Genomic DNA, 19,781 nt, shown 5'->3' on the forward strand with positions numbered 1-19,781 from the left:
TGGACCTGGAGCCTTATTATTGGGCATGCTTATCAGGGCTTCCTGGAGTTCACTTGGCGTCAGTGGCGAATCCAGTTCCATTGCTTGACTGTCTAGTAATTTTGGAAGAGTTACGTTGTCAAGAAACAGATCAATTTCATTTTTAGATGGGTTTATTTGTGGTGAGTATAAAGTTTCATAGAAATCCCTAAAAATGTTGTTTATTCTTCCAGGGTCATATATTGTGTTCCCCGATAAATCTTTAGCAGCACATATAGTTGTTTTTTCTTTCTTTATTTTTAACTGGTTGGCTAGAAATCGACCTGATTTGTTACTGTGTTCAAAATTCTGCAAGCGTAGTCTTTGTATAAGGAATTGTGTTTTTTTATTAATAGTTTCATTTAATTCTAGTTTTGTCTTGCGTATTTTGTTCAATGTTTCCTGATCTTGGTCGCACGCGTAGGCTTCTTCTAGTGATTTGATGGTTTTTTCTAATTCCTGAATATTTTTGTTTTCTTCTTTCTTTTTGTGTGATGAGAAAGAAATTATTTTACCTTTCATCACAGCTTTCCCTGCTTCCCATAGAACAGAAGCAGATGTTAAAGGAGAAAGTGTGAATGAATAAGAAAAGAGTGTAGCGGGTTCTTATCTGGAGTGCAGTCAATATAACCACGGTGTGGTGCCGGGGTCGCGGTAGAGCTGTCCGTCCACGTATAGCCGGTCTACGGCGATGACAGCACGGGAGCCTTTCTGGATGAAGCTACGTCGAACTGGGAACAGGACCTTGCGTCGTTCCAGGATCTCTTTGGGGAACTGGTCGTTCACGCTGAAGTCCGTTCCTTTCAGCTCTCTGCCGCGACTCTTCACCTGTTCCTTCTGTTTGAATTGACCGAATTTGGCCACAATAGGCCGTGGTCTCCCGGTCCGCGACCTCACGCCCCCCAAGCGATGTACTCTATCGAAGTCGATGTTCTTTACGGTGTCCTCCGGCAGCTTCACGTGGGTTTTGATGAAGCTTTTCACCGTTGCCTCCGCGTCCTCTCCGGCAGATTCTGGAATACCAGAAAACACAAGATTATCTCTCATGCTACGGGCTTGTAGATCGATAACGGACTCTTTTATTTTTTTATTTTCAATGTTTAGCTGGGTCACGTTATCGGTGAGAGATTTGACCGACTCCCGTAGCGTGGTATTTTCAGCGGCAAGCGTTTCCACCTGCTGCTGGCTGAATTCCAGGGATTCTCTCAGAGATTTAAATTCCCGGTGTAAAATCTCCACCAGGGACAGCTTCGCATCGAAACTGGACAATCGCTTGTCGATTGACTCCAGGATGTCTGCGATGTCTTTGCCGGCAGGCAATGTTGTACCGGGGGAGTCTGCCGGGCGACATCTCTTCGATGACGGCGTCTCAATTTTGGCCGGGGAGGATGCACTCTGGGCCTTCTTCATTACTAAATCTTGAAAACAGCGGTCGATGTAATCTTGGAGAGCGTCTAAACTCTCCCCATTGTCCTCCAGGGTGTTAGAGATGATAAAACAGATGTTGTTAGTTATATGACAATTGATTAGTATATTTGGTAATACTGAAGCTTGAAAAACCTTTGTTAAACTCTCTGCTACCATTTGCTTTTTTTCCGCCAATTCTCCGGCGTCTGACGTCACCTACAACATGGGTCGCTTACCTTACTCCATTCAGTTGAGAACCGTCTGAGGGATGCGTTAGGGAGACTCTGCTGCTGCTCTTCAAAGGTTCCTTTAAGAACAACAAGGTGGTTGTTCATAGTATTTCTTATTATGTGAAATCATTACAACTTTTTTTTCTTGAAAATTAACTAATCTCTCATCAATTTAAAGGTCCAGATGAAATTTAATAGAGCTTTTATTAATGCCATGGATGGAACCGGTATGTTGCCTTTAGCCATTAACAAGGTAAGCTAAAATGTTTGTTTTTCAGTTTTACAGTGTAAAATTAATGCATTATACATGTACTCTGGTATTTCTTCCCCGCAGAGACCTGGGAGCACTACTTCTTTACAGCCCAGTGAACTATCCAGGTTTGAAAACCATCATACTGCAAACCCTGTCACCCTGCAAGCTGTCCGCTGTCTTCAGCCAGGCAACAAAGCCAGAGATGAAAATGGATGGCGCTTGTCATCAGCTCCAGACCCAAGGAACGGAGGAGGTGAATGAGCCTTTTGCACAAGCCTAACAATTCTGTGCTGAGCTGGGATTTGACAGTGCACTGAATCAAATACAGGTTGTTCTAAACAGCTTAACAACAGAGAAAAAACAAAATTCTTTTCCCACAGTCAGGATGAGCTGGAGCTGCAGTAACTATAGAAGCAGAAATAGATTAAATGGTATTAAAAATAAATGGCATTGAGCATGCATATGATTGCTTTAGCTTTAGATGGAAAAATCCAAAATACTATCGGCAGCAAAATGTAGTGTCTTGTTTGTTAAATCTGTCAAACTGCCTGCAGGATTGTGATTTTATGGTGATATTATGCAGGAAAACAGGAAAAGATTATTACTTCTATATGTACCTATGTGTTTTATGACAGTTTGGTATTGAAAAATAAAAGAAAGAAGATATTATGCAGGAAAACTATTAGTCTGTGGTTATACTGACTTGTTTTCTTCTTTTCCAGTTTTAGAACAAGCTGAACTGAAGTGAAAGGGAAATTTATTTTGTTGGCTGATTTTCTTTAAGAACGCCAATGAGCATATTGTATATGTTACACTTGAAGATAAAGTGGTTGCACCCACAGCTTTTTCTGACACTATATAGAGCGACCTAAAATTTTCTACCAATGAACACGTCTTTGATAACAAGGAATAGATAGGTAACTGAACCCATGGCACTGAACCTGCTCACAGTGTTGTGTGTCTCTACAGAAATCCCCCAGTTTAGAGAACCTGATTCCCATCAGACATTGCATCCTGCAAAGGTGAAAACTGTCATTCTGAAGACTGAGAAACTACATCCAAAACCCCCTGTGGAGGGTAGAGACAGGTACCCTGTACACAGTGATACAAAAACACAGACAGGCCCAGACACGCACACACTCTCTCTCTCTCTCTCTCTCTATCTCTTCACGGTCAGTTTACAGGTTGATGAGTACATGAGAGCTGAGCACTCAGTGTTGGTGTATGTTGGCACATATTGTCTCTGCCCTGGGGATGTATACTTGTCTATTAATGATGCACAGCTACCTTCCACGCACAAACCTGTAATCTGGCTAAATTGTAAAGGTGAAAGATTTATCATGATATACGATCCTAAATCCACCGGAAGGCAACTTTAAAACCTGTAATTTATAAATTGTAGATATGGTTAATTATGTGTCATTTTAAATGCACCACTGCTGTTTATTTTGATGTTATTTTATTTTTTTTACTTTTCCATCATCAAGTACTTCAATAATGTGCCTTGGCAGTAATGTGGATTGCAAACATATTAACCAGGATGAAAGCTTTCATAAAAAAGTTTACTATTTTAATTAGAAATTCCTTTTAACAAGGAACCCACAGTGGTTAATATCAAATGACAAAACCACATACTTACAAAGAATTCATTGTCGTCTGTGTGCAGTACACAGTAAAGTATATGGTTCTACTTTCAGGTCCGCCACCACCAAGTCACCCCATGAAGCCCTGCCTAAACTAAAAGAGCACTCTGTGAACTGCTCTAGGCAGGCAAGTATGTGCATGTGTAGCTGCTTTCATGTAAACATACACTTCAGCACTGTCTCAACTTGACAACACTAGTGCACTGTATAATTTTATCTTTCTGCTTCAGATGTTTTTCTTATCTTGGTAAGCCAATGGATATTATTCATCCTCTTTTCAGGCAGCATGCCCCTGGTAAATGTTGACTTAAAGTTACTTTTATTAAAGGGTTTGTTTGTTTTTTACTGGAAATGACACAGGCATCTCCCAAAAGATAATAAGATGATGTACAAGAGGCATCATTGTGAAAAAATATTTCTCAGCTTTTATTTACATTTGAGCAAAAAGTGTCATGTCCAGAATTATTCATTCCCTTCTCAATAATCAATAGAAATGCCTTTATTGGCTATTACATCAATCAAAGGCTTGGTCTGCACACTGAAATTTGGAAGCAAGACCACAAAGTTGTGAAAGTAAAGAAAACAAGAAAGAAGAAGAACAGACGATGTAGGAACACTATGTACACGATGTAGACCTCATAATAAAATATTGTTAATAATAAATAAGGGTGGAAGGGCTATGGAGATTAAGGGATGGAGACTGCACATCTCTTGGTGTTTCCCTGGATAAGCTAGAGGAGGTGGCTGGGGAGAGGGAGATCTGGGCTGCTCTGCTAAGGCTGCTGCCTCTGTGACCCGGCCCCGGATAAAGCGGAAGAAGATGGATGGATTGCACATCTGCCGAAATATTGCACAGGAGGAGCAGAATATTGTACGGAAACAAAAGGAAACTCACAAATGCACACACACACACAAATAGTAATAATAATAAATAGCAAGTAGCATCAACAGAATAATTGTAAGAAACTCTCAGTTTGTATTTATGTTCCGGGAAGAAGCTGTTCTTTAGTCTGTTGGTTTTGCAACTAATGGATCTGAACCTTTTTCCAGAGGGCAGGGTGTTGAGTAGATGGTGGTTAGGATGGAGGCGGTCTTTTATGATTGCCCTTGCTATTGAGGAATATCTAGTGCTGGCATTGGAGTCCAGGGTGCAGTTTTTATCTTGCTGAAGTCCATGACCACTTCCTTGGTTTTCCTGGTGTTGAGAGTTAGGTTATTGTAGTCACACCACTCATTGGGTATGTGGTCATTTACTGTGATTAGGTCACCTGGTCCATTGGCTGAAAAATGACCCCCATTAGGTTCCCACCACCATGTTCGACAGTGGGGATGGTGTTCTTTGGGTTGAAGGCTTCTCTTTTTTATTTTTTACCCCAAATGAAGGAAACATCATTGTGACCAAACAATTCCGTTTTCGTTTCATCTGACCAGAAGTCTTCTTCTTTATCCAGATGAGCATTTGCAAAGGCCAAGCAAGTTTTTGTGTGCCTTATCTGGAGAAGTGGTGTCCTCCTTGGTCTGCATCCATGAAACCCAGCAGTGTGCAGTATCTGTTGGACTGTCTGCCTTGAGGAATTGCCACCAGCAGAGCCCAGATTCACCAGGATGGCCTTGGTGGTTATCCTTGGATTCTTTTTCACCTCTCTCACTATCCTCCTGGCCAGCACAGGTGTTACTTTTGGCTTCTGACCACATCCTCTAAGATTTTCCACAGTGCGGAACATCTTGTATTTTTTAATAATACTTTCCACTGTAACCACTGGAACTTGAAAACATGGCCTTGTAGCTCTTTCCTGACTTGTAAACAGCCACAATGTGCAGCCAGAGGTCATCACTGAGCTCCTTTCTCCTAGCCATGACTTTCCACCAGTGTTGGTCAAGTTACTTGAAAAAAGTAATCAGTAACTAATTACTGATTACTTCCCCCAAAAGGTAATCCTGTTACTTTGCTGATTACTTATTTTAAAGAGTAATTAATTACTTAGTTACTTTTTAAAAACACGATTTACAACCTGAATAGGTGATAAAGCGATAGATCTTTCAGTCCAATTCTACTTTTTCTGCATAATCCGTCATATAATATGTAATCAAATGGAAAAGTCTCTTTTTAAAACTTGTTTTATTAGTTTTAATCTTTTAACTTTAGGCATCAAGCAAAAATTAAATTATATGCAACATTCTCTGACTGGAAGATATTTGTTTAACATTTAAACCTATTTTCTGCACATTCCAGCACATAAAATAAAATATTTTATTGTGTTTACACTCAGTCTTTCAAATAAATGCAAGTGAAACACAGCGGAAAATAGATAAAATCAAAGACTCAACGGTTCTGTTGCTCTATTTTCACCTGTATAGCAGGAGCAGGGTAGGCGGAGGTTTACCCTGGTGCAGGTGATTTCGCTTCTTCACTTGTATTTCGAAATACTCGAAGGCGGGTATTTCGAAGTCGCAAAGGAATGACGTCACAAGAAGGTGATTGGTCACTTGCAATGTTGAACCTGGAACAACATTAATTATGATGATGTGGGAACAATGCTGACACGAGGAAATCAGATCGTCCTTACATGGTTACATTAGACTAGTCTTTCAAACAAGGCTCCAGTGTTTCCCTGGTTTCTGCTGGATGTGTAAATAAGGGTTTGCTAGCAAGCTTAGTGTACACTGTGCAGTATCAGTCACTTGCTTGATTCCTTATGACTATAGGAGCTGTGCTACCAGTGTATGCAGTGGACCCAAAGAAATGTCCCAGTGTATCTGAGGAGACAGCAGCAGGCAGATGAGAGAGCACTGGAGAAACTCCTATTTCTTAAACAACAAGAGAGGGATGAGCAGTACATGGCGGAAGAACAGGTGGGAGCACGTGTACACTTCAACTGCCATAAAGCAACATTTACATCCATTAACTTGATCTTTTCCCAGAGGTAAAACTTGACCAAAGACACTAGTGATCATCCTCTGAGAAACATTTAATTTCTCAGCAACACATGCAACGGTTCAGTAAGACAATATAATCTGCACTGAAGCGTCACCCAAATAATGGACGTAGCATCATCACGATGACTGAAAACATGGCGTTGGTTCGGTCAGGCCACAAAGTCTCAAGTCACAAAGCTCAGTCACACTGTCAATCATATGAGCACATAACCAGACTCGGCAGTACTGTCTTTATTCTGCTACACATACAATTAACAACACATGGGATCTAACTAATGCAAAACCAATACACTACCAGTACTGAATACAGCACTTATAGACATACATGAGTTGATCAGTGCAGTCCTTTATTTTAAGAGTGTCCCAGGTCATTTAAAGTTTTTAATATGCTTAAAGAAACAGATATTCTCTTTTCTATATTGTGACTTTTTTTTAAAGTTGTAGTTCACTTGAGAGTATCTTAGGAACCATTGTTTGTGGTCAAAAACAAAACCATGTCTCCATTCAAAAAATGGGATGTGAGAGCTGAAACTTGTCATGTTATGCCGCTGTTACATGTCACAACAAGTTAAAACGTCAGTCGTACCTTTGGAAAAAATTCACCAGAATTCTCTAACCACTTCTCATTCCTTTATATTTTGATAGGAAAATGGAAAATAGCTACAGTGGGGCAAAAAAGTATTTAGTCAGCCACCGATTGTGCAAGTTCCCCCACCTAAAATGATGACAGAGGTCAGTAATTTGCACCAGAGGTACACTTCAACTGTGAGAGACAGAATGTGAAAAAAAAATCCATGAATCCACATGGTAGGATTTGTAAAGAATTTATTCGTAAATCAGGGTGGAAAATAAGTATTTGGTCACCTCAAACATAATGTATGTGCACATACATTATGCAAGTATGTGCACATGACACTGCATTTGTGTAATCATGAACTTTAGCACTGTCTCACCTTGACTGTTCTAGATACACTTCTGCTTCTGCTTTGGTGTTTTTTCCTGTTAGTAACCTTATTGTTTTCATCCACTTTCACTACTCACATGACATCGTTTTCAGGCAGTAGATTTTATTATTTTAAAAATACTACCTGTTTAGACAGAGACAATTAATTTGTAATAATAATAACACATAGTTGGATATTATCATTTCTAAGAGGATATTCCCTCAAAAGTTACCAAGAATAAACAGAGTGAAAAGAGAGCTGCACTGGACCAGTTTATCACTATGCAACTCTGGTTCTGTTTGATGTGTAAATAATGGATTGTTACTATGCCTGATTCATTGACACATGCACAAACAAACATGAAAATACAGTACATAAGGCAAAAACAGAGTTTATACAAATCTAACAAGCTTAAAAGTCAATATTTGATCAATTGACCACATTTATTCTCTATTCCCCACAGCTTGAACTCTCGTAAACAAGCTTTGTTGTCATTTCTGTAAGAAGTCTCTAGTCTTCCTGAAGAACACTCAACATTCTCCTTTGGATCTTGGCTGGCTTTTGTTCTCGTCTCTGTCAAGATGATCCCACACTGTTTCTGATCAATGACAGCCATACTGAGATGAAATGTTGAGGACATGTTGAACCGTCAGTAACTGCAGCTGTTTTTGCTGCTGTTAGCTGTTGCTTACTGGTGTTAATGAAACCTTCTTTGAAGTGAACGTAACTTTATTGAACTGTGACACATGACGTAAACTGTTATGCAAGAATTTAGTTATACTGTTTATGAGAGGGAACTCTTGATATATGACTGACAGCGGTTGCTTGTCTCTATGTGTGTTGGTGTGATCCCCATGAAGGACTAGCCAGCTGTGCAGCTAGCATACTGTTAGCTTATAACCAGCCTTTTCATTGCCCAAGCACTATTTTATGCCTGTTTTCTTTGGTATTTTCATAGATTAATGCTTGAACGATTCAAAGGTCAGTGATAAGGGACTCAGCAAATGACAAAACATTGCTCTGATAATGGTTAGGCACAAGGGCTGACTAAAAATGAGTGAAAAAGCAGACAATTACATACTCAGAAATAATGGAGAACTGTTGTTTAAGAACAACAAATAAGAAAAATTAAGAAGAATCTCACACACACACACACACACACACACACACACACACACACACACACACACACACACACACACACACAACATATCACAATGTTGCTAACGATATATTTAGGAATCCAAAAAGTCATCTTAAGTTAATTTGGTGAGTTTGATATGCTTTGCTTATAATGTTTTTATTATTATTCTGTTTTGTTGTTTTTCTTTTCATTATGGACTTTCTGATAAGGCTTTTTTGTTTTGCTTTTTCTGGAAGGTGAAACTGAAAGAACAGGTGGCTTCATTCAACCTGCAAATGTCAGAGAAGGAGCTGACTCAGCTTCCTGTGAATTCTGTAAGATAAATGAAAACTGTGATTATTCCCACACTCCCATAACCATTTACATCACAGTTTTGGTGATTCGCAGTTACTGTTCAAGTTTCATGTGAAATGACTCAGTGAACAGTGACTAGCGATTTTAACCAGATGACGTCATGACTCATTTATAAAATGTAATTTATTTCGATCATGTAAGCAATATCCATCAAGCAAAGCACAGTATTAAAATTTAGACCACACTCTGGGTTTTCTGTAGAATTCCTTCATCTTCCTGGCTCGGCCACTCACGCCTCCCAGGAGTATCCAGCAGCATCGTTACATGAACGAGCTTCAGATTCAAATAGACAGACGACAGAAATTCAAGGCTCAAGAAGAACAGGAACGTCGTGTCACGGAGTGTTTAGACCAGCTACATCTGATTAAGGGGTGTGTAAAGGTGCCACAAGCCAGATGTTTCAAATAATCATATGTTGTGATCACAAATACATCATGTAATGTTTACCTGTGTGATTTAGAGTAGCTTTGCAGCAAGCCCAGCAACTCCAACGTAAACGGGAAAAGGCTAAGCAATACAAGAGTGCTCTGGACACCCAGGCAAGTCAAAGTTACTTTCAAACTTGACACAAAGGCACAAATTCTTGCTAAGAATTGTGTTCAGTCGCCAGTGTTGGGAAGGTTACTTTTAAAATGTATTCCATTACAGATTACAGAATACATGCCCCAAAATGTATTCTGTAACATATTCCGTTACGTTACTCGATGAGAGTAACGTATTCTGAATACTTTGAATTACTTAATATATGCTGTTTACAACAACGTGAATGTACTATTGCTGTGATTTATTACTGTTACTGACGGTCCGCGGCTCCGAACTGTAGTAAAGGGACCTCTGGCTAATACGTCGGGTTCGTGTCGGGCTTGTAGCTGAAAACTAGCTTTACTTTGTTGTCTGGGTCAACTTTGTTAGCCAGAGACAGAGAGAGGCGTTGAAAGGCTGCTCCAACGGAACTTATTGTTTCGGAGGAAAACACGAACACGGTGTACAGTCGAGTCTTAACAGCTTACTTACAGCTGGGCTCGTCAGACACTCTTCTTGGCTGAAGTGGTTATTATTATATTTACATGCTTCCAGCTCCCGTTTCTGCTCAATGACAGCTCGTACTTTTCCTTTTTCTCCCTCCCTCGCTCACAAACACATAACGGGTATGGCAGTCCATTCTCCCTGCAGCACGGACTACACTGCCCATGAGGCTACGTTCTTTAGAGCTATACCTGTAGCATTCTCCCTATTAGCTTAGCACAACAACAACAAGGCGCTCTCTCACCCAGGAAACACGCAGAGAGAGCGTCACCCTGTAACCATGGCAACCGTAACGCTGCCGCCTGGAACAACAGAACAGCTGTCAAACAAAACCCAAACAGTCCTGACCCGCAACAATATGAAACAGGAAAGTACCGCAGTGTAATCCATTTATTTCAACAAAGTAACTGTATTCTAAATACCACCTTATTAAACGGTAACTGTAACGGAATACAGTTACTCATATTTTGTATTTTAAATACGTAACGGCAGTACATGTATTCCGTTACTCCCCAACACTGTCAGTCGCATAGTCTTGGTAGCGAATTTGGAATGAATTCAGCGCAAGCAATTATCGGTATGAAACTAATGTACCATATTAAAAATTTTTTCCATAGTCCATAAACGGTTACAAAAAAAAGTTACAAAAACTCACGGGTGAGGCTTTGGACCTCTAAACACAGCACGCAAAACTTATAGGGAGAATGTAGGGAAACTGTCCAGAAAAGTAGTTTTCACGTTTTTGTCATGTGACCATCTGCATTCAGTCTAAAATCTAAAATCAGACTGTTAATTTGCCCTTAGATGTCTGAAAAGAAGCGCGCAGAACCTCCAGATTACCACCCTGACAGCTCCATGTTCAGCCGCCGTGAGACAGCAGCGTGCAAAGCAGAAAGCCGCGAAAGGGCGCAGAAGGTCACCATCCCTCCATAACAGTTTAACATTTCACTGTTAGCCTTATCATACTGCAACAACATTAGTCATACTTGCTCTGTGCGTATTCGGTCCATTGTTGTATTAAAACTGCGATGTGTGATGCGTTTCACACTGACAGATCTTCCAGGTAAATTTTAGTGCTGCCACCAAGAGAACGAAAGAACTGCACAACCAACAGGCACAGCTGGAGAAGGAAAAGGAGATGTTGAGACGCAATAAAATGGAGTAAGTAAAGGCAAATAAAAGAAATGGACCAAAAAGAACATGTAAGGAAAAAGAAGACATAATAACTGTGAAACGTACTTTCTTCTTCTCGTGGTTTCGTTTCTGTCCAGGCTAATGCACGATCGTATCAAACGCTTTGAGAAGATGCAGGACATCAGCAAGTCACTAGAGCAAGACTGGAGTCGCAGTGTGAAGCACAAATACCAGCAAGAGGAAGACGAGAGGCGCTTTCGGAGGTGTGCGGGGGCAGGATCACACTAACTTTTATAGTTAGTAAAATACAGCATCTCTTTGATCCATGATGTAATTACTGACACTGATCTTCTAAGAGCCTCTGGACCTCTAATGAATCAGAGTCCAAAATTTACTCTTTTTTTAGCCCTATTTTTGAGTCTTACTGCCTCCTGGGGGACATATTTGCCTCTTTAGCTGCTTGATGCTCCTCTTTGTTTGCCAGATAGTCATTAAATCTATGTCTGTTGTCTATTTCTTCCAGTCTTTTATATCTTTTTCACTAAATACACAAATATATTAAAGTTGATGTCTGATGCATGATACACATATGAGAAAGAAAATGCACCTTCTTTCAATTCTAAGGTTTTATGTATCAGCACATAATACATTTGGTCCTGCAGGTTATGAAATTACTTCAGTATATTCAGATGAACAGCACATATCCTCCTAAAACCAAGAAATTCATTCTCGGGTGACAGAAGCCTGAGACCTCTATACGTGATGGCACCCAGAGTCGATTATGGCTCCCTGCTCCCCTGCCATTGATTTAAATAAATAATATTTATGCTGGTGGCCAAAATATTTCATAAAACTGTTATTAGGCAATCAGGTTTTTGGAAATGTTAGAGCTCAAAAACTGCAGGAAGGTTCGTATCTGAAGGCAGGTTAAAATCTGAAAGCTTTCCTCAATGTATCTGTGTACATGGCATGACTCAGATACCCTAGTATCCAGACATACTGGGTCATTTTCATAGCAAGTTCAATAAATTAAGCTTCTTCAAGATTAGGCAATCGGTCAAAGTAACAAATGATGGAAAATATTAATCACTTTGTGAATCTTCAGAATTTGTGAAGTGGAGTCAAATATATTCTGGTAAGGGATGAGGCAGAGAATTACATTATAGCACGAATCGAGTAAAAGTTAGGATTTTTTGTATTGAGGGGGAACTGTGGAGTTGGGTGCTACTCCTCTGTTATTTACTACAAGCACAAACTTTCACATCAGTTCTGAAAGATCGTACGGTTACGGTGTAACCTTGGTTCTCTTAGTGAGAGACTATCTCTCCACCGTGAGGCCACTCGGAGACGCGTTCCGATCAAACAATCACCGGTGTCACGTCTGCACAGCTGTTTTATACGTATGCTGTGGGGCGTAGCCGGGCGTGCCGGAGTGTCTTAAAGAAATATCCACGCGCCACGACCAAGGGGGGTCGTACCCTGTACATATGGAATACGTAACGGTGTGGAGAGATAGTCTCAACATGCTAGAGAACTCTAAATCAAATAATCATTCCACATGCAAATCACAAATCTCTACAATAGAAAAAAATAGATGTCACATATTCTCCTTTACATTTCTTTTCACACTTTGAGCTTTAACTGTTTCTCCTTTAATTATGTTGCACCCAGACTGGAAAATAAATTCTGGAAAATGGTAGCGAATGGACACATGCACTAGTTTCTCTGATTTTTTTTCCCTCACAGTCTCAACTTGAACATGTCCATCATTCAAAATACAGCTCATAATAATTCTGTCTCCCTGTGGTTAGGTCTGCTGGTCTCCTCCTGGTTGATAAGCTTGCAGAGTACAGGCGATGTAGCCAGTGTAAGAGGAGAACCACCAACTATGGAGAGACCAACATCTGGAAAGACTCTCATTACCTGTCTGGTACACAGTTCATGATCTGAGGACATGAATGTGAATAAACAACCAAACCTCAACTTATTGTGTGATGATTACCTAAACAAAAATTACAAGGTTATGTACATTGGTGTGAAAAAGTGATCGCCCCTTCCTGATTTCCTATTTTTGTATGTTTGTCACACTTAAATGTTTCAGATCATCAAAGAGATTTAAATATTAGACAAACATAACACAAGTAAACACAAAAGGTGATTTGACTAGGCCACTCCAACATCTTTATTTAGTTTTTCCTAAGAAATTCAGAGATGGACTTGCTGGTGTGTTTGGGATCATTGTCCTGCTGCACAACCCAAGTGTGCTTCAGCTTGAGGTTACGAAGAGATGGTCAGACATTTTGGTAGAAAGCCAGAATTCCTGCTTCCATTTGCCACAGCAGGTCTTCCAGGTCCTGAGGCAGCAGATCAACCCCAGACAACCAAACTGCCACCACCATATTTTACCAGATCATTTCATTTTTATCATCCATCCATCTTCTTCCGCTTATCCGGGGCTGGGTTTTGGGGGCAGCAGCCCAAGCAGAGAAGCCCAGACCTCCATCTCCCCAGCCACCTCCTCCAGCTTGTCTGGGGAAACATCAAGGCGTTCCCAGGCCAGCCGAGAGATATTATCTCTCCAGTGTGTCCTGGCTCTGCTCCGGTGCCTCCTCCCAGCATGTCCCTGGCATATTTTATCAGATCATTTCATTTTTATCACGTCATCATATTTATACGTTGTTCCTTTTCTAAAATGCTGTGTTAGTTTTATGCCAGATGTAACAGGACTCCAACCTTCCTTTTCATGATCTGAAACATGTAAGAGGGACAAATACGAAAAACACTAGGAAATCAGGAAGAGGGCAAACACTTTTTTTAAACCACTGTATATATGATACTTTAATGGTGTGATGTTCAGGGTGCTGTTGTTTTTCTAAATTATTTTTGCTACCCATTTTTGCATGTTAGAAAACTCTCCTCTAACCATAATCTCTTCATTTCTCTGATATGTTACACATGATGACTGTCCTGTACCACTGTTTCTTGAATAGACACAGATAAATGCAGCTACATGTCTCTCTCTTCTTTGCTGGCTGGTAGATTTTTATGAAAATAGTCTGTGTTTGGGCAATAATCGTCTTATGAAGAAGGCACAAGCAGTTAGGTCCATAAGTGGACAATGACAGCATTTAAAATCCACCACACTGGACTTTAAATCCATGAATCCATGAATCAGGATGTGATAGAAGTGCAGACTTTCTGCTTTAATTTAAGGGGTTTAACAAAACTTTTGCATTAGTAGGAATTATTATTATTCCCTCATTTTCATAGGCTCAAACATAACTCAACAACCTACCATAACTACACAAACTAACTACAGTACAAGGACTGTTTTAATACTGGAATGTAAATCCTTTGTTTTCAGTAACTCCCTGAAGTCACTGACTGCAAATAAAAATTACCTGTTTGTACCACATTCTAAAGCTGTGGGACAGGATGTTCATTTTTATTCTCCCTCATGTGCTTCGATACTTCCATGTAATAAACACAAGTATTCCATAAAAAGTGCTTGTGGTAAACTTGATTGTTGCTTTTTTTGTATTCTTAAAAGATTTATGATCACATGGAAAGCATTTTATACTGGGTTAGTCACTTTTACTTCAAATGGAACTTATATTCCTGATATTCTGTTTATTTCTGTTAACATTGCTGTTTTTTTGTTGCTGTTTTTTTTATATGAGCATTGGGCCTGAGTTGACAGTAGCAGCGATTCAGACTGAAAACAGCAGGAAAAGAAAGAAAGGAAAAGAAAAAAAACGTGGGACATTTCAGGTGTTTGTTTTAAGCTTCACCAGACCCAAGACATCGCACGGAAGTTTGCATTACTCACAGACAAGATTTTACAACTTAAAGGTCAAGCTGTCAACTATTATCTTTAGCGACATCAATCACAAGGTTTAAGAAAAGAAAATGATACACGTTATCCTGCTTTGTTTGTGCCAGAGCGGAAAATCCCAACTGAATTTACAGCTGCTTTGTTTTTGTTTTTTTATTTGACCTTAACTGTGACCGTTATTCACTGCTGAGGGTGAGCTGCTTGTACATGTACTGAACATGTCTAGTGTTTGCATGCATGCAGCCAGTTTCTTTTTTAAATGTTAGATCATTTTGAATACAGCTGAAATGCAGCGACACCTACCGAATTTTCCTACAATACCTTATAACCACGGACAACTGCTCGGGACTCCAGGCCAGTGGAGGGCCTCCAAGAGCCGACAAACTTCAAGGTGCAGCAGTAAAAAGGTGCAGTTTGCAGCGACAGCAGGAGAGACCTGGCCTGCCCCACCTCACTTGTTTCACTCACTTTAAAAGTGAAAGGCATGATTTTGTTCAGCTCTACTTTCAATGGCACGCAGTCTTTGCATATGGAGGTCATAATAGAAACACTTCCTCAGTATTTTCAGAGTAAGAAAATGTTTACATTTCATATTTGGTTTGTTCATGTTAAAATATTTATAACGTGACTTCTGTTACAGCTCACAGGCTTGAGCAGACGATTCAATTCAATTCAATTTTATTTATATAGCGCCAAATCACAACAAAAGTCGCCTCAAGGCGCTTCATAGATACAGAGAAAAACCCAAACAATCCCCTATGAGCAAGCACTTTGGCAACAGTGGGAAGGAAAAACTCCCTTTTAACAGGAAGAAACCTCCGGCAGAACCAGGTTCGGGGGGGGGGGGCATCTGCTGCGACCGGTTGGGGTGAGAGAAGGAAGACAGGATAAAAGACATGCTGTGGAAGAGAGACAGAGGTTAATAACAGATATGATTCAATGCAGAGAGGTCTATTACAGTTTTTTCTGATTGCTTAAGCACATTTTTTGTAACTATTGGCTAATTTTGCAAAACTCTTCACACAAATAAGAAAACCTGTCACCCAATAATCAAAACATTGTAGTTCTCTTGCAAAAGCAAACACAGCTGGATTAACTCTTCACACCTTCGTAAAAATGGTGTTTCCGTATCAAACAGTACACACAAGCCATCATCTACTAAGCACACAATGCGCCAACTGCACACTGATGGTATGAATACAAAACACATCTGGCTTTTGCTTTCTCTGTGCACAAGGTAGGCTATGTCAGTTTGAGCTCATACTTCTGTCATAGATCCATAAGCATAGAGGGATCCAAACTTCAAGTACTGGTGTTTATTCAAACACATCAAAACAAACACAAGTGTTCATTTCCAAGTATAGGATTATTTGCAATCGCCATAATGACTATATGGGTTACTTGGTCTGCAGTGAACATGCTTCCTCTGCCCCAGCATCTGGTCATCTAGCAATTCTGTAAAGTAACAATTTCAGTATTTTTACATCAATGGTATTGGTGTGTTTCTCATTGGCATATGGCAGTGCTACAAATCTTTGTGCGAAGTGACTGTACTCACCGATTCTCATTTCAAGATGTCCTTATGGTACTTGCTACAGTGTAGCGGCTCGAGTTAGGCTGGACCCGTTGGCCAGCTACCCTCAGTGTCATTCCACGGTTGATTACATGGTCCACTATTGTAGCTCTGATGTCATCAGCAATTCTATTTCTTACTCTTCCTACCCTTCCTCTCCCCCCTCCTCATCTTCCTCTCCCCCTTCCTCGTCTTCCTCTTGCTCCTCCTTGTCCTTGTCGTCCTCTTCATCCTACTTCTTCACCTCCACGTCCTCTTCCTCGGCCTCCTCTACTTCTTACTCTTTCTGCTCCCTCCATTGTACTCCGCACACACAGCTTACCTGTATTATAGTGCTTAGCCTGATTGCAAAGTGAACTAATTATCTAAAAAAGTTTTCACATGTGAAAGTGTGCCAGACAGTTGGCAAATTAGTGTTAATGATAGCCATACATGTGTATACTTTTGCTAGGAGTGTGTTGGAAATTTGGTAATTGAGTGTTGTGCAGTGAATTGTGCCTACAGTTTTGCAAAGTGTGTGTTACAAAATTGCAAACTGAGTGCAAAGCAGTTTTTGTGCTTTTAGTTTTGCAAACTCAGTGAGTGGTTTTGCTATAAGTCTGAATAGTTTTAGAGATTGTGCTACAGGAATCACAGTTAGGGTTTAAGCATTCAGAAAAAACTGTAACACATAGTGAGTGAGAAAGGTGGCTGGAAAGGAAAAACTCAATGCATCATGGGAATCCCCCGGCAGCCTACGTCTATTGCAGCATAACTAAGGGAGGATTCAGGGTCACGTGGTCCAGCCCTAACTATATGCTTTAGCAAAAAGGAAAGTTTTAAGCCTAATCTTAAAAGTAGAGATAGTGTCTGTCTCCTGAATCCAAACTGGAAGCTGGTTCCACAGAAGAGGGGCCTGAAAACTGAAGGCTCTCCCTCCCATTCTACTTTTAAATACTCTAGGAACAACAAGTAGGCCTGCAGAGCGAGAGCGAAGTGCTCTAATAGGGTGATATGGTACTACAAGGTCATTAAGATAAGATGGGGCCTGATTATTTAAGACCTTGTATGTGAGGAGCAGGACTTTGAATTCAATTCTGGATTTAACAGGAAGCCAATGAAGGGAAGCCAAAACAGGAGAAATCTGCTCTCTCTTTCTAGTCCCTGTCAGTACTCTTGCTGCAGCATTTTGGATTAGCTGAAGGCTTTTCAGTGAGTTTTTTGGACATCCTGATAATAATGAATTACAGTAGTCCAGCCTGGAAGTAATAAATGCATGAACTAGTTTTTCAGCGTCACTCTGAGACAGGATATTTCCAATTTTAGAGATGTTGCGCAAACGGAAGAACACAGTCTTACATATTTGTTTAATATGTGCGTTGAAGGACATATCCTGGTCAAAAATGACTCCAAGGTTCCTCACAGCGTTACTGGAGGCCAAGGTAATGCCATCCAGAGAAAGAATCTGGTTAGATACCATATTTCTAAGCTTTTCAGGGCCGAGTACAATAATCTCAGTTTTATCTGAATTAAGAAGCAGAAAGTTAGCGGCCATCCAGGTCTTTATGTCTTTAAGACATCCCCGCAGTTTAACAAATTGGCCTGTGTTATCTGGCTTCATGGACAGATAGAGCTGGGTGTCATCTGCATAGCAGTGAAAATGTATGCTATGTCTTCTAATGATACTGCCTAAGGGAAGCATGTATAATGTAAACAGAATTGGTCCTAGCACTGAACCCTGTGGAACTCCATAATTAACCTCAGTGTGTGAAGAGGACTCTCCATTTACATGTGTAACCCATGTGAAATACAGGGCTGCAAAATCCCTTTTTGTAATCTAAGGCTATAGCCTGTTATTGTCACAAGGGGGCGCTGTGATGCAGTCTTGTGTTCTGACGACCTTGCGTCTAGTGCGCAGGAAGTATTACCTCTCTCTTCCTGTGAGATCTTCCCTCTGATGGCGGTCAAGTACGTGTCGGAGCGCATGGAAAAAGTATCTTGGTATGCAATACTGCAACCCGGTTAATGAGACCAGATTGTTTTACGTATAAATGCTAATAAGGTACTCTTTTATTAGGCCCCGAACTCTGACCACAAAGGGAATAACGTCTGTCAAGTTATTTGTGTCTGAAAATCCCGGTGAGTCACGTGCTTTCGTTAGCTACCTGTTAAGTTAGATAATGTATTTCACTAGCCGATTCAGCTCAGAAACCTTTGAACAAAAACCAATCGGGAGCTATGAGAATCTGGCGTGTTGTTTCACTTCTCCTGTTGTTCTTTACAGTGTGTTATAAGTGTTGAATGCTTTGAGCTAAACAATGCCGATGCTAGATGCGATGCTAGCTGCTAATAGCTGTTAGCCACCCCACCCCGCTGAAGCCATATTCCGATCGGGGAGGTATTCAAGTAGAAGCAATAGCTCTGTTTATATTAGAATGGTTATGTCTTAATAGATATGAGCATATTTCAAGTTTAATAGTATTTGCACTGAATTAAGTTACATTTGCTTGTAAGCCTTAAGGATGAATGTCGCTTTCATTGCTATGACTGTTTACATTACAGTTTAAGCTGCTGATGTTCTTTGTTGTGATGTAATTTTGATAAAATTGTTGATACTGGTACAAACAAGTTACTGTAACTTGGTAAAGCTAAAGGGAATGCCATTTGTGATTAATACATTTGGAAAAGAAGTTAATGAGCTCATGTTAAGAACACAAAATGGGAAAAGAAATTGATTGTTCTGCACTGTTTGTGTAGATTGGTTTTTTTGAACTACTAGAAGGATTCTGGAGAACCACTGACGGCGAGAACAGCCCAAATGAGATCCTGGATGATCGTGAAATGGTGTGGCCAGCCATGCGATCGGATTGTGGGATTTGCCTGAGAAACTGATTCAAGCAACCCTGGATTACAGATAAGCCCTATGCACTACTTTTCCTACCCGGATAATAGGGTTTGCACACTGACAATTCCCCTACAGTACACCTGTTTGGGTTTTCAACGACTTTAAAGGACAATTCAGACTGGACAATTCAAACTTCACAACAGGAACACTTTAATCTGTTTTCATTCATTCCAAAGAGCTCTGATACTGTTCAGTATAAATCTTCCATTTAAATGTCTTTATTTTGTTTTGTTTTACATGTATTCACCTTTAAAAATGCACTATTAGTGTGCAATTTGGGTTATTGTGTTGTATATGTGTATAAATGGTACTGAGGCAATAAAGGTCCCAGTTATTCACTTCCAAGCCAACTCCTTTTGTGAGTCTCCAAAACAAAACCTCCTCCTGAACCTAGAAAGA

General features: G+C 40.2%; 1 protein-coding gene and 1 long non-coding RNA gene across 2 annotated transcripts; both read left to right on the forward strand.

The window, feature by feature from the left end:
- Positions 1 to 1,670: 1,670 nt before the first annotated feature.
- LOC146639922 (coiled-coil domain-containing protein 81-like) lies at positions 1,671 to 13,040 on the forward strand. The gene is made up of 13 exons (XM_085356543.1): positions 1,671 to 1,748; positions 1,834 to 1,908; positions 1,990 to 2,161; positions 2,878 to 2,995; positions 3,606 to 3,678; positions 6,258 to 6,404; positions 8,813 to 8,890; positions 9,132 to 9,301; positions 9,391 to 9,469; positions 10,761 to 10,871; positions 11,011 to 11,117; positions 11,228 to 11,353; positions 12,902 to 13,040. Exons 2-13 carry the CDS (start codon positions 1,840 to 1,842, stop codon positions 13,038 to 13,040), a joined length of 1,389 nt encoding a protein of 462 aa, XP_085212669.1. The 5' UTR covers positions 1,671 to 1,748; positions 1,834 to 1,839.
- A 5,381-nt stretch (positions 13,041 to 18,421) lies between these two features.
- On the forward strand, positions 18,422 to 19,557 carry LOC146639923 (uncharacterized). The gene is made up of 3 exons (XR_014906268.1): positions 18,422 to 18,478; positions 18,555 to 18,616; positions 19,235 to 19,557. It is a non-coding gene; the product is annotated as an uncharacterized LOC146639923 (long non-coding RNA).
- The last annotated feature ends 224 nt before the right edge of the window (positions 19,558 to 19,781 follow it).

Source organism: Diplotaxodon limnothrissa, linkage group LG1 (genome assembly GCF_057381915.1).
Source record: "Diplotaxodon limnothrissa isolate DT_005_m linkage group LG1, D_limnothrissa_male_GT1.1, whole genome shotgun sequence".
Classification (NCBI taxonomy): Eukaryota; Metazoa; Chordata; class Actinopteri; order Cichliformes; family Cichlidae; genus Diplotaxodon; species Diplotaxodon limnothrissa.

What these genes read in the sequence shown, in the direction of transcription:
- LOC146639922 (XM_085356543.1), top strand. Translation starts at nt 1,840, where the DNA reads ATGAAATTTAATAGAGCTTTTATTAATGCCATGGATGGAACCGGTATG. An exon ending in CTGTGAACTGCTCTAGGCAG is followed by an intron (nt 3,679 to 6,257) that starts GCAAGTATGTGC and finishes TTATGACTATAG; the next exon opens with GAGCTGTGCTACCAGTGTAT. An exon ending in CTCAGCTTCCTGTGAATTCT is followed by an intron (nt 8,891 to 9,131) that starts GTAAGATAAATG and finishes GGTTTTCTGTAG; the next exon opens with AATTCCTTCATCTTCCTGGC.